General features: G+C 44.6%; 1 protein-coding gene across 3 annotated transcripts in view; it reads right to left on the bottom strand.

Moving 5' to 3' along the window:
• Nucleotides 1-15,229, bottom strand: part of Cda5 (Chitin deacetylase-like 5) — a 40,991-nt gene that overhangs the window by 10,414 nt on the left and 15,348 nt on the right. For all 3 annotated transcript variants that reach the window (XM_076618934.1, XM_076618935.1, XM_076618933.1), the window contains exons 2-3: nucleotides 2,418-2,595; nucleotides 797-892 (exon numbers count right to left, since the gene is read on the bottom strand). In XM_076618934.1, the coding sequence (XP_076475049.1) occupies nucleotides 797-892; nucleotides 2,418-2,595 (274 nt within the window). The remainder of the gene's footprint in view (nucleotides 1-796; nucleotides 893-2,417; nucleotides 2,596-15,229) is intronic.

Below are 15,229 nucleotides of genomic sequence, written 5' to 3'. Positions count from 1 at the left end.
CAACAAATTCACTGGGTTTCCGCTTAATCCTTTCGGCAACGAGTTTCAATGGACGGGAGAATTAACGCGTAGCCGTTTTGACGGTTCTTTTGATCGAGATCCAAAGAATTCTAGAAGAATAAAGTAGCGTAGTATTGTAAAAGTGGAGGGAAAGCAAAGATAATAGGAAGTCTCATACGTGGCAACCGGTCTGACAAAGCATGGCAGACCTGAATTGTAATTTTAGCGATAAATAGGGAGGCAGAGGAAATCGTAATCGGATTAATCGCGATCGATCGACGTTTATTGTTCGATTCTTGACGTCATTGCTTCTATTTTCTCAAGGTACTGTTTTCTCGCATGCAGTCAGATCGCTGATCAACTCGTAATTCCGTAACAGTTTCGACAACTGGAAAAATACGACCGGATCGTTTCGACGATACGTTTCTGTCTCGATCGCTACGCCCTTCCCATTTCGTTTCCTCGTCCTTCGAACTCTCACTCCGTGCGGCTTTTCCTCTTTCCACATCAACAGCGAACACGAGTGAAGTTCTTTGGCAATCACCGTCAAAGCTGAATCGTCACGCAATCGACGGACGTCCGGTATTATAGATCGATCGAGAGAGGATTTTGTTCTCCAAAGACCGTTCAAACAGATCGGCCTGGTCGCAGCCTGTTCTTGACTAATCGTTCGCATCGAATAGCAAAGGGAAGACAAGCAAAGACAATCGAACAGTCGAAAACTGATAAATAAATTGGTATGGTAACCCACGTGTGTAATAGTTACAAGCGACACGTAATAGCGTTGAAAGCTCACCTTTCCAATAACGGATCTTCTTCGGCTTCCTTACTGGGAGATCCGCCTTCGGGGCAACCTACGTTACGTGGCCAATCGCATGTCTGCAACTCGTGACTGTAAAAAGAAAGCAACACAAGTTTCTTCAATATCGATTGTTGTATTTCGCTAATCGTTTTATGATCATCGTTTTGGCAAAAAATAGCAGGGTTGGTATACCTATGATAACTGTGTTAGAATAGCACGAAACCTTCTTTACAAAATTTTCATCTCGTAGAAATATTCGAGGGTCGTTTTACGCTATAGGTTTCAGGTAAATTAACCATTATCCTGAATAAAGCATGGCATTCACATCGAGCTCGGTTTACTTTAGGTTAAGCAAGTTTTGTGACAGATTTACTACTCCTGACAATATACCTTTATGATCCTGACAATATACCAATATACTACCAACTCCAGGTAGTACCTTTCGAGGGTTCAAGTAAATTACTTAGTATTACCCTTAACGATACAGGCAGAAGTTCGGTGATTGCTGCGGTAATTTGTTAACTTTTATACTATTCGCCCACTATAAAGCATCATTTTGACGTACGACGTGACTTTTCCCATCAAACATGGTGATTCGATCGGGAAACAAGTTTCTTCGATTACCGACTCTACGTCACGCGAACCATCTCGCGTAAACAAAATTCTTTTATTCGATATCGAGATATTTGTTAAAAGTATATGAAACGTAGCCGCCAACAGGCGATTTTAGATGGTTGAAATCTTAGTTCGAACAACAGAGTATAGCGCATTTAGTGTTATCGAAAATGTTTAATTCCACGAGTAGTGCAGTTTGTTGGTGGACGTTCTGAGGCTTGAGAAGCATTCTGTTCAGGTCTGGAAACGGACAAGAAATAGAAATCTCCACGGAATCTCGTAATACACGAGTCCTGGGAATACGGGAGAGTATATCCATTAGACTTGTCTATATCTGGACGACAATACCGCATTTCGCTTTTGATCCGACTCCTCGTATTATTCGCTCGAGTTTCAATTTACCGCGCTACCAATTTCTACCCGTATTAGTTGATCGTGTACGAGAATCGTTTCCACGTTTTTGCTCGCAATCCGTTTGTTCACCCGTTTGCACGTGTCCTCTCGATCAATTATCAGCTGATTCGAAGAAACGTTCCGCGGCTGTATTTTACAATGAGAAAAAATGTTGGCTCGACAGTAGGACAAGAATTATATATTATAACCCCTCTAATCATTTAATTAAATTGAGTTATAGATAAGTTTAGTTAATTAAGCTAAAACCTGGGATTATACAGGGTGGTTGGTAACTGATGGTACAAGCGGAGAGGGGGCGATTCTACGCGAAAAAAGAAGTCAAAATATAGAATTCTAATTCTAATCATTTAATTAAATTGAGTTATAGTTAAGTTTAGTTAATTAAGCTAAAAACTGGGATTATATATCCTGTTGTAGAAACAATATAATTAATTTAATTAATAATAATAATTAAACGCAAAATCATTATAGTAATAGCTCCTGTTAGAACAACTAAAGATAAAATTAATGAAATTGCTGTAATTAAATAAGTTTTTTTTTTTGTAAAGTTCGACGCATTAGGATAACTTTCGAGGATTATACTTGCCTGTACATTAATCCCCCTGTGCAGGATTCGAGCAAAGCACCACCAAACACGCAAACATAGTATTGCGTACAGTCACGAGGATGAGGGTAATATCCAAATTCCTCGGGACACTCGAATTCCAATACCGCTTCGTTTCTACTCGCTCTGGCGCTTCTAGGAATGGGGTTTCGTTGACATTCTGAAAGCAGAATAGGATACGATTAAGTTGAGACACGTTCGATATCCGCCTCCGCAGCAGAAGTGGTTTAACGAAAAAATTCAGAACGATAAAAGATACTGTCCACGGGGATCCGATACAGTTTGAATTATAGTAGTGTATGTTCCCGTATCTCGATGTGGATCGGTTGAGGTATTGGAACGTGAGCGGTAGACGAGATGGTGGATTGCGTAACGCGGATTGTAAGTAACCGGATTTTTTGGTCGACCTTGCGCGTACGCACATTCGAGAAATTCGAGCAACCAATGTTTGCAGATTCGGATGCACCACAACAACGACTAGGGAAGGGAAAGGGGCAACTGAAATCGAACACTTGGCGCCAAATTTTTCGTAATCGATACGATGTGGTCGCTATGGTGCGAATTTGCGAACGATATTTCATCAGGAGTACAAGAGAGACACGAAGCGAGCGAGATGCGTTGCGTTTGGCAGCGGTTGCGGTGCCACTTTGTTACCAGCTAAATAACATGCTATCGTTGAATATAGTTTCTACGTTCTACCATTGTTTCGTCTGCTGGCGGATTCGATTATCCCACTAAAGCTTTCTGGCACAACTTCATCGTGAGACCGCGCCACCGCTGGAAAGACGAATTGATTTGTTAGAAACGTGACTTACGCCATTCCTTGTTGTACTTTCGTCGTGAGAATACGTGCCTGTACAGTAACGCCTAGGCCGGCTGCTTGTATGTAAATCCTTTTTCACGTCGTTACCACTTCTATAACGGTGTTACCGGAGTTGCGACTAAACTGTCAAAATCTATGAGCCAATGCTTCCGTTAGATATCCTCGTTCACCACTTAAGACAGGGTAGCACGAGTGTGTCAAATTTGACAAAAGTTAGGAAAAACGAGAAAGTGGTAAATACATACGAACGAAACGAACTATACGAGTCGAAAGTTGGCGTTCGCTTCTATTTTCCAACTTTTCCCCAATTGCCGATCGAAAGCGATAGCAACCACGTGCATCGAAAGCATTTCTGGGTCAACGTTTTTGCGCTCAGCGGAGCTACGAGGCGCGGTGAAACCGTGGAACGCCCAACTCCCGGTGTGTTTCTTTACCTTCCCATGTGCGGCGAAGGAATAACAGAGCGATTACATAATTGTCATTAGGCTGCGCGCATCTGACGCGCGGGATACCGGTAATGAATTTTTGTTGATGCGAAGGACGAGAAGAGACACCCGTTACCGGTAGAATTAAGCAACTGTAATTGGAGACGCGGGTTGTATCGGAGCCGCTGCGAAGGTAAGCCTCGCGTAATAACTCGTAGACGCGATCGATCACCGAGAACGCGTTTAATTAGATCAAGACCGGTTTATCGAGGCAGCGGTCGGAAATTCAATTCTTTCGCAAGTTTAACACGCCCTTATTGTTCAACGAGACGGAGAACATTTTTCTGTACGATAACACCGAGGAACAAAAAGCACGAGAAACAAGAACCGTTTGGCCAACCTTCGCCTTCCAGTTTCGCGGCGTTCCATCCAAATGCTTTCAGTTTTGCAAGTAAAATATGAAGTCATGCGGCAAGGGTTCGACGCACGTTGGAAATTTTCTTCGTCCGACAGTGTAAAAACGAACGGCCTGGTTTGTAACCGCGAGGGTACTTTCTATTAGCGACCTAACGTGGTTCGTAACGGTCGCTGTTCGTAACATGCGTGGACACATCACGGATACCAGTCGTTAATTGAAATTACACGGAATTGTGGAAACTGGTGCGCCGCGAAGCGCGATTAACGTGGCAGCCCTTGGCAAACAAACAAGAAAATATGATTATAGATGCAATCGTTCCCACCCAAGCGACTTTTACTTTTATACCTTGTTAATAGACCGACCTCGCTAAATCGCGGCACACATGAATCACACTTTCGTTTCGTAATACGAAAAGCTGCGTAAATCCTATTAAACCACCTATAATACCATCTATAATCATCGTGGTCAATTACCATCGCGTGGTCATCGTGAACAAACTATCTGCTGGAATTGTTTATCGAACGTGGCGACGATTACGAGGGCAACGCGCGTCCTCGTGGATGTACTTCGAGCAAGGAGACGCAGCTTGGCGCTCTTCCCGGTGTCATTGAAAGTATCAACTAGCCGCGACGAAGGTCACCAGGAAAAATCGAAATGGAGGAAAGTGAGCTCTCTGGACTGCGTGACGGGATCGACCTTGAAGAGAATATAGTTCAGAAGGTACGACAAAACGAGCATTCGGACGAATATCCTGGTACCGTTCTCTCGACCTTCCGATAGACTGACGTCGACCTTGCCGCAATGGTAAGGCAGCTGATCCTTAAATATTTATCGACCCTTTCGACCACGAATTCCTACGATTCTCCTTTTGGAACACGATCGCTTTACGACTTTCTTTTTCGGAGGAATGATATACGATACCGATAACCCATCTCGTCGTTGTTGTAAGGAATGCGACGTTGCAGTACTTACTGCGGTATCGCATCGAGTCGCAATTCAATTTCCTCCGCAGCGGCGCGATCTTTTCTCCTGGCGTGAAATCGATTTCGCGTGAGGAATCCTCTTTCCTTAAGAGGGATAATAAGATTTCTTACGGATCTCGTACGATTCTGACATTTGCCTGGCGTTCGTATAAAATGTAATGCGATCGAGCGTCAGGGCCGATGACGAGAGGTGTTTCAGACGTTCTAGAAAGGCGAATAATATACTGATCCCGTGAATGTTCGCGCACTTTGGCTGCGATGGAGTAAATGTCAAATGAAACGCGGTCCCACCTTCGACGCGCGTTCCAATTTTTCGTCACTCGTGTACGCGTACATTCTCTGACCGTGCTCCTTGGCATTCTTTTAGTCGTTTGACCTTCGTTGTTAATATGTCTCCGTGTATTTTATTTTTCCAATCAACGCGAGCTACTTGTTATCGTTTGATCGACGTGTTAAGAAGCCTTCGCGGATTCGTAGGAGGGCGCGTGCTCGGCCAGACATTCCTCTCGTTAAAATCTTGATAATGGAGAATAAACGGGGGAGTGGCGGTCGTGCGCGGCTCATTGTGACGGAAAAATTACAAAACTCGTTGAACGGCCGAGCCGGGTTTCGCAAGAGCTGCGGTTTTCGGCGGGTTCTTTTTGTGAGAGAGATACTCGCTGAATTTTCACATGACATCAACCGGGGGTGGGTGGCAAAGAGAGGCGGGAGATCGTGGATGTAAAGTTACACCATTCAGCCTTATTGAATGTTGCAGAAATGTGAGAACTGTATTACCAGACAGACAACGTGGTCTCATTATCGCTCACAATAAAGCCATCCTGGAGGAACGCCTTCTTCGATGTATAGCTGAGAAATGATTACGTTGCGCTGATTATCGTAACGCGCGTTTTAACGAGCGCGCTTTACACCGACAGCTACCGGACTTTTGATTTTAAATCGTTAACGATTTCGTGGTAATTGGAAAAACCGTGAAACTATAATTTAACTACCTCGTGTTCGCGTTTGGAATTCTCATATTTCAAAGCGTATGAAGCAGGACCAATCGCATCGGAGACACCAATTTGTTCGACACGAATGTAAAAATGGGATAAGTCGATCGGCAAACGTATCATCAATACCATGGAATCACGAACATATTAACAAATATTTAACAATACGATATTTAACAATATTTACAATACAATTTAACAATATTTTACAATATAATTAACAAATTATCGTCGGCAACTTGGTACGCGTGAGTTTCCGTGCAATTAGTACCAGCGGTTGGTATTTTACCTAATCACAGTCCTGCTGGTCGTTCAAACATAATTCGGAAACCATAAAATCATTGTCCGTGCAAAACCAATAGGAGTGCCGAGTTAAGTGACGCCTAAACATGTCGTAAAACTAGCAATTTCAGGGGTTTCCCGGAACGTGTCTAACCTTTGGTAGCAGAGGCGATAATAGTCGAAATTTAAGAAACAGATTGTTTCTCGGTACCGATATTACCGTAAATTCGTCTCTCTAACGACCTACGGCCATATAAGGTGCCTATTTACCACCTATAACAAACTCGTCAGTCCATAAATTACGTAATTGCGACCTGTTAGAACGGCTAATTAGAATTTTTACACGCTGAGAATAAAGCTGGCTGAGTATGTAACGAAAGACGAGGATAGCTTTGCGAGACGCTGGAATCAGCCTTTGACGCATTACAGACCTCTCTAATAGACTACGAGGTAAATATCATAACGACAACCTAATAACATCTCCCACATTGCAAGGAGCTCGGTACTTGAATACCGTACGTTCCTGGGATCGCAGGATCACGCAACAGTTGGTCCGTGCAAAACGAAACGAACAACTCCTTCGAAATATGAAAACCAGGAGGACGATTTTCATCGCCACAACGCCATCGTAAACTTTCCGTTGCCTCGTAAATTACGCGGTTTACGATTGTGTTTTTAACGAGATACGGATCTTTCGAGATAAACGTGCATGTAAAAAGGGCTTCGTTCGGGAACCGCGAAACGGGAAGCGATTTTCAGTATCGAACGGTGGAGCGATTCGCGTCCATAGTTTGCAAAGCAACGAGAGTCGCCGGGGCACTCTGTAAATCATAGGACTATGGTTTTCTAAGGCGTTACAAGTGGAAGTTTGCAGCGAAAGACGCGGGGCGAGGAAGGAACGACTTACGAAGCTAAGAGAAGTGAAAGTCATACGAATGGCAACGAGAGGGAGAAAAAGAACGCGGGAAGGAGGCAGGCCGAGAAAGAAGAGCGAGCGAGAGAAGTCATGATAAAAGAGTTAGCGAGTGAATGAGTGAAAGTGAGTTGGAATACCGAAGCGGGGCTTTAAAACTGGAACACGGCTTGCATAATATCGGACAGTTTAAACAGTTTAAGGCGCGTGCATGTCCGCGGTTACCGCGTGTCCACCTTGCCACTTTGCTAAACATATTGCACGGAAATTTGCTTAGAATTTCAAGCCGGACGTCTATTTTCAACGTTCGTTCCCATTAATTCTGAGAAGAGATCAAGATACTTCCGCGGTACCCATGGTCCGCCACTTGCAATTTCAATACGATTACGCAATCGAATGCCATATAGCACATCGATAGTCCGTCCTTTCTTCGTTGCAGCTAATTCCATATGTAAGACTCGCTTGTTAATGCATTGTACTCTCGAGTTTTCCCATGATTAATAAAGGTCCATACAGTTGCGGCAAATTAAATACCTTCGTTCGCGATTGCATGCAACGCGAAGCAGCAATTACACCGTTCTAGACTGTACAAACCCGAATCACGTTTGCGCGAGCCCGGGAATGTAGCAACGTAATATCATAAGCATACTCCAGTTGCATTGAGTTCCCGCCAAATAAACTCGCAGTCGCGAAATTACGGAATTGCATCTTGTTGGTACGATAAATTCAGATCTTAAACTTTTCCATTTTCAATTTTTTAAATTGTGCAACGGCAACGAATTACCGAGACGGTCTCTGTATTGAATAACACGGTCGATAGGTGACTCGGAACTTTTCCTCGTGACTTAGGCTTTCCTGTGTTCCTCTCCAACGATCCGGCACACGATCTCGGAATAATTTGATTACTCCCTAGCGATCGGAAAGGATTGCTCGATGATCGAATCAGCTGCGCGCACAATTACCGTCGAGTCACGCGTCCAATTACGCAAAGGAAAAGTGTATAATTATTATAGATCCAGAATGCGCAATCCCTAGTTTTTTGTAAGAACACACCAAAGGCAACGAATCTTGTCTTTGCTTCCCATTTATGGAATTCTCTTGTTTTGGAAGGGTGAACGTAAACTTTGAAACTGATTCCATCAGTCTCTTGGGTGGAGTTGATGATGAAATTTATAGAAATTGAAATATTTTGTGATCGTGTCGAAATTGAAAGACCCTGACAGAAGCGAAAGAAGCGAACTATCAGTTGCGATTGGGAAACTATAATTCCCGTATTAAGCTGGATCGTAAATCAAGGTAGGAAGAAATGTTGTCATTAACAAATGACATCGCTTATAAATTGAATGTAATTAACATAATCGAGTACACGTTACTACCGATTTCTACGCGGAAGCGCAGCAGTTTGCATCAATTTCGTGATACAGTTTCGAAGCCTGCTTACTCTATCTAACCGCTGTTAGTGGTCCCACCGATCAACGCCAAACTAAGCGGATTTCTCTTTCCGATATAGTTTCCTCGCGGCACGAACACCCAGATTGTCCGTGCACCGGAGCGGAGTTTCGCAATCTTGATCGTTGTGTGCGCCAGCAAAAAGAGGAATTTGTGAATCGAGCAAACAGCGTGGAAAACACGGGCCTATCGCGTTGGCGGGTCATTCCAAGTCAGAGAACACGAGTAAGTACGATTCACGTCGTGAGTTGCTTCGAGTTTCATTGCCAGCCGCGATTGCCGCACAACGGATAGGCGCACTGTTAATTTCGATGTTTTTCGCATTTGGCAGGGAATCAGAACGTTGGATTTCGCGCGATCCAACAGTTTTGCCGAGTATATCACGAAAAACGAGGAATTTCAAGCATCGCCTTCCTGTCGTTCTTGTAAATCTCGAGAATTTATACGACTCGTTGAATAGACTTCCGACTTCAACAGAGAGAGAGAGAGAGAGAGAGAGAGAGAGAAAGATACGAGAGTCTGTAAATCAAAGCATTTCTCTCGATCGACGCACCGCGTACTTCGTTCGAACGGTAAAACGAGCACTGCGTTTGATTCGCAATAAATTAAAAGCAGAATCGTTTCCGCGTCGATTTCACGAATACCTGTGACGCCTACGGGCTGGGAAATCTAACGAATATATCTGCTCCGTGTAACGGTTTTTAGGTTTCTTTGCGTGACTTTGGGAACCGATTCCCACTTTAAGTGGAGCATCGAATCGTAACCGCACCGGTTACCGTCACCCGCTACACCCTGCGTTTTATTCAATCCGATACAGTCTTGGAACACGATATGATCGGCGACCATAACGAAACGTCTAAAAAACGCGCATGCCATTTGTTGTCTCGCGTTTCTCGTTAGGATCGAAGCCTTCTTCTTCTTTACGAATTACGTAGCCGTCCTTCGAGGACAGGCAGATCCGTTTATCTAGGAAGGATGAAAGATAAAAGGATTGAGCAATGCATAGTAGCGAAGTGGAAACAGTGGATTCGGTGAAACATCCGTCGACCTTTCTCATTATTAAACGACGGAGAACGACCTCGAAAGGAAGGGACAAGTGGAAAACTAGCAATCACAGAGATGTGCATCGTGCTGTGTCTCCGCGCATGGGCATCGTATATGGTAATAATCAGAAGATGCATAATGCTTTGCGCAATCGTCTATCAATCCAGCCATGTGTTCGGATTAGGTGAGAATTAATCCTTTCGACATTGGGTGGACGAGTGAAAGGTGGAAATGTTCCCTGACGATTAACGTCGACAAGTGTCGTGCAAGCAAGCGCGTACGAATCAGCAGAACGAAGACGCGCGCCAATAATTAGCAGTAATTGCGAGAGTATTGTATTAGCGGTTCGCAATTAAATTCATAATCCCAGCGGTACAATTGCAAGATGGAACGTGACGACCGAGAATAACTTGCGACCCAGTTTCTACATCACGTGGACCAATTACGTTCGCCGAGGAAAACTTTCTTGGGGAATTTCTCTCTCGAAAGCGATACAGTTTCGTGGCATTGTGCGACCACCCGCTTTCGTAACACTTACGTTTTCATTTACGGACTGTGAATATTCGTTACAGCGACATTTCATCGCCGACAAATAGCTTTGTCGAGCTAACCATGTCGAGCTAACACGCGCTAAACTTTTCCACTTTAAGACGTTTCGTCTTTTGTCTTTTTCTTTTTCATATTCATAAAGGAAACTTTTAAAGGATAAGTCTATTAGGCAACTGATTAGCAAAAAAGCAAGAATCACGTACCACTTGAGCGACGACCGAACAGGTGTTAACAGATTCCGATACGCAAGTCGTATCGTGAAACGACAAAGACACGACCTCGATAGTTGTGCCATCGCGTCCATGGAAACTGTTTTCTAGTCAGATCGACGAGATTCCCTCTACTCCAGCCGTAAACCGAGTATCCTCGGGTGAAAGAGAATTTACAAGGCCGCAGGCTTCTTGGTCAAGTGAATCGGTGTTTCTAGACGCGCGTCTTAGTACGTGGATGCAATCGGGTAACGGTGCCTCGTCCACTGGACGGCCTTAAAAGTGAAAAGACGCATCTGCCAAAAGAGGTGGCGATGAATACGAGGTCTCGTACTCGTATTTCCGCCTGTTTTCCTTCGATATTTCCCGCAGTAATTCCGTTTTACCTGGCGTACGGAATACGTAATACAAATAGCGTAATACAAATTGGATAGAACGAGACAAGCGCGCTTTCGTAACCAGTGGACGACTCGATAAAAGCGAAACACCGACCATAATTTAGCGAGATCGGCCAAACGAAGTTAGAAGACTTCCGCCGTTCTTCCAATCAACGATATCGGACTCTGCATCGACCGACCGTTTAATCGTATACCTTTCAAAAGTCTTTTTTCAATCAGCCCGCATCGAAGCAACGCGATTAAATCATTCTTTTAACGTTAACGTTAGTATGGAACGTATCAACTGCTAACTTCGAGTAGTTTATTTAACAAATATCGGTAGCAAAGACCAGCGCGCGAAAGTAACGCTCGCATATAATGGCTAGTTGCTTTTAACGATCGATTTCCACCGGAATATACCTACGTATTAACGTTTGAGAAGAAATTGGCAAGCGATCGAGTCGAATTCCCACGTGCGAAGCGGCTAATTAGAACGTCGCGTTATAGAACGGTTGTTCGGATTAGAAGTTATTGACCGACGACGCAACAGCGCGAACGTGACTCACAGTGACGTACGCGACGCGATCGGAAACATATTTTACGAAATAAAACTTTACAATCACGGGATGCCGTGGGATAGGCTGCGCGTCATTCCCCTTACCCTTTTACCCGTGATTAATCGTCTGTTTAAGAGAAAGACCGCTGAGAGATCGCGTTTGTTCGCAGGGCTGCTTGCAACTTCACCGATATAAACGAATGCATAATGGTAACCAGTGAACGCCCCTCGCTCCAGTCTTCAATCCTGCGGATCACTTGGGAACACCTACTCACGATTCGCTGGATCCCTCGGCGTTATTAAAGATACTCCGACCTCATCGGCATTCGTGCCTCGATCCCACGATCTTCTCTCCCCTTACAAATCTCTTTCTACTTAAGTAGCGACCAAGTGCCGGAAGACGAGGTCGTTGATGCTGCGTGGGCAGCGGATTCACCGAATATTCAAACAGGACCTTAACCTTCCGCTTAGACCGTTAGGTAGATGAGCGCGCGCGAATCGTCGTGAAAGTAAATTCGTGAAGTCATAGCACGAGGAAGAGGAAAGTAGGCGTGAAAGGAGATACGTGAGTGAGTTTTTTTAAAACATTCGTAAATTAAGTTGCTGGATAACAACTTGCATAAAGGTACTCGTTGCGTTAGATGCGGAAGAAACCGCTATCGATCTGAGATCGGTGCAAGACGTCAGAAAGGCAGCGGCAATTCGCGCATAATCAAAGAGTCCGTATGAAAGAAGCGTATAAGGCGCTGCCGTTTCTCGAGATGATAGCATTGTCGAAGCGGTAAGTAATCAGTAGGTGGTCGAAAGCACGAATCACCGATTGTTTAACCTTGCAATTCAGGTTATGCAAAAATCGCGCGAGACGGAGAACGTAGAAAGCGGTTACCTCGTTAAGCACGATTATTACGTTCCGAACGAACACGTGATTAATTACTATGCCACGAGATTGACATCGAACGTTCGTTGCATCGACGAAGACAATTCGGAGAGATTACCTTGTGACGCGAGAGGAGAGTACAAAGAAAGTACGAAGACGAAAGGTTACGCAAGTTAACTTCTGACAAATATTAACAATCGAAGATGGAAACAAACCACCGCATTAATCCTCACGAATCACGCTCCGAAAATATATCGCGAATATCGTTAAATAACAGACAAAACGTTTGTTGAAAAAAATTATTCCGCGGATCCAATTCATAATTGCGATGCTATAGATTTGATCGCGTGAAATGCACACAGGCGTGGAAATGTACCGATCGGCCATGAAAGTTACGCAGTTACAGGGGCGTGTGCGAACAACGTGTTTAACCTTTGCTATTTCGATTCGCGTACAGCCACGAGTTAGAAAGGTGCAACAAGCGGGACACGGTGTTCGTTTCAAAATTTCCTGAGACCCATTCCCACCGTCTCCGTTCTAATTTTCATCTCGTGTCGTAAACAAAGCGAAACGCGCGCAGCCGCTTGGAATTTCCTTAGAAATTTGCATGAATTCGCGATTCCCTTTATCTCGCCGTTAACTTTCGACCGATTCGTGGCGTCGTGAATCACGACGCTAATATCGAAATCCGGGGCACGTAACGTCCATCGGAAAAGATCCTGAACGATGAATATCTCGTGCAAATCTTTCAGATAAATTACTCGTAAATTCGAAACGCTTGTTTCCATTGAAAATGACAAGCGAGAAGAAGAGAGGGATAGATGTCAAAATGTAGTTAATCTTGCCTTTCTACGCGTGACTCGAAACGATCACTTTGCGAAATTCTATGCTCTCAGTGGAACAAGAGAGCATAAGACTCGCGTGATGAAGCAAGTGGAAAAGGAAGGGTAGTGATCAGGCGCGATCTGTTGTGCCCGTAAGTACTTGTAGCCGTGATTTCAAGAAATCCGACGTTCGGTATATCCGAAGTATAAACTACTATTGTACGCAAAGTTTCACCATCGGTGTCGTGTTAGCAAGTCTGTAAGTAGACCGAAATGCTTGATATTGACAAAGCAACGTTTGACCACCGAATTAATTTACGAGTGTTCGTCGAACCGTACCTACTTTTGGATATCTTACATCATCGTTATTTAGGCACATCTTTTACTATTCACGCTCATTTTTCTCAGCCTGTATCGGCGATATTTTAAACATGGAAGTTTCTCTTCGTTCCACAGGTCGACGGCTATAACCCAAATCGAAATACGAGTTTGCGATCACGGACTACGAAACGTGAGGAACCCAAGACGCTCTTTGAGTCTTCAAGACAGAACTATCGATAGAATGACATTATAGATTCTCAGTATGGCGCGTTAGTTGTCGAAGCGGTACAGGGCATTTTCCATGAGAATATTCCCGTGTATTAACTAGCCACGAACGTCCGCGAGGTTTCGAAAGCATCTGATCTCACTCTCGCTATCGCGGGCCGGGCATACCGTTATCTTTTTCGCGCTCGATATCCGATACGGTACGCTGCACACCCACGTAAACGCTCGACGAAGTGAAACACACGTCCGCGCGCTGTGTGTGCGGGAACGGGGTACGTAATGAGGTGAACGGTTCCAAGGGACAGACAGATACACATCGAGTGTGCCCTCGTCTCCTTTTTACTCGGTCGATGTTCCACGCTGTGGCCTCCAGAAAGAGAAGGAGAGGCGACGGAGTGTCGCAGAAGTCGGGTTAACATTTAGTAATCGACGAACGGCCAGAGAATTCGCGGAAATCGGAGAAGAGTACCTCGTCGTGGTTAAATACGGTGATAAACGTAGTAGATTCCTAGGGGCGACACGTTCCTGACCCGGATATAACTGAACGCACGAGTATCGTTACGTGGCTGTCCGTTTCGTCATTCGTAATACCAGGACGATCTTGAATGCTTTCGATGTCTCGTCGCGAGACAACCGCGACCGAGGAAAACAAAGGACGCGAAACTTTCTATGGAAAGCGGTGGTTCTACACGAGAACCCGTGCATCGGTTCTGCCGTTCTACGTACGAATGGAAATTAACCGTTGTACCGTCGGTTATTATAGTCACTGAATCCTAAACATTACCTCTTTCTCGCGATTAATACCGTCTCGAAGTAACATTCAGACTATCTATTCAACGTTACCGCGAATGCTAGCTAGTAATCGGTAGAAATCAGCAACGAAGTTATCGGTGACAGCGATCTAACCGGTAATATCCTAATATCTTTTGCTTCTATTCGCGTTTCCTAACAAATACCCCCTCGATTCGATCTATCTCTCGTCCCAATTAATTTTCGGCACGCGCAACGTTCATTGTGTTCAAAGGCTGTGAAGGCTAGGAAAGCTAACGCTGTTGGCCAACCATTAGCCAGCCATCCTCGATTTAAGGTGAGGCAACCGATGGCCTGTAGATCGTTAGAATAGACGTAGTAACGCGTCGAGAGAAAAGATAGATATAGCTTATCCGAGGCGCGAGCGAGTTTCATTCTCGACGCTCCTGTTAAAACATGCATCTCTCTCGCTCTCGCGTCGACATGGAAGTCACTGCACCCACGTAATCGACGTGCACACACCTACGTCTCGTTGTACGGCTTTCTGACTAGCGGATTGACTAGCCGCTGCCATGTAACGAGGTGAACGTTTGTACGCGGCCGCCTTCGATCTTGGTTTCAATCGAATCAGCTGACCACCGGGAATGGCGTGAACTGACTCGACGTTTCGCCGCGTATTGTCGAACTATAGCTCGAGTATGCTCGGAACGTTTCTTTAACAAGCACGATACCCAGCGAAGGAATTCGACCAAGTATAATTCGCTAGACGAATGGTAC

Source organism: Bombus vancouverensis, chromosome 5 (genome assembly GCF_051014615.1).
Source record: "Bombus vancouverensis nearcticus chromosome 5, iyBomVanc1_principal, whole genome shotgun sequence".
In the NCBI taxonomy this organism is placed as follows: Eukaryota; Metazoa; Arthropoda; class Insecta; order Hymenoptera; family Apidae; genus Bombus; species Bombus vancouverensis.
Note: the sequence above shows the minus strand (reverse complement) of the source record. Positions and strands in the feature narration are given on the sequence as shown.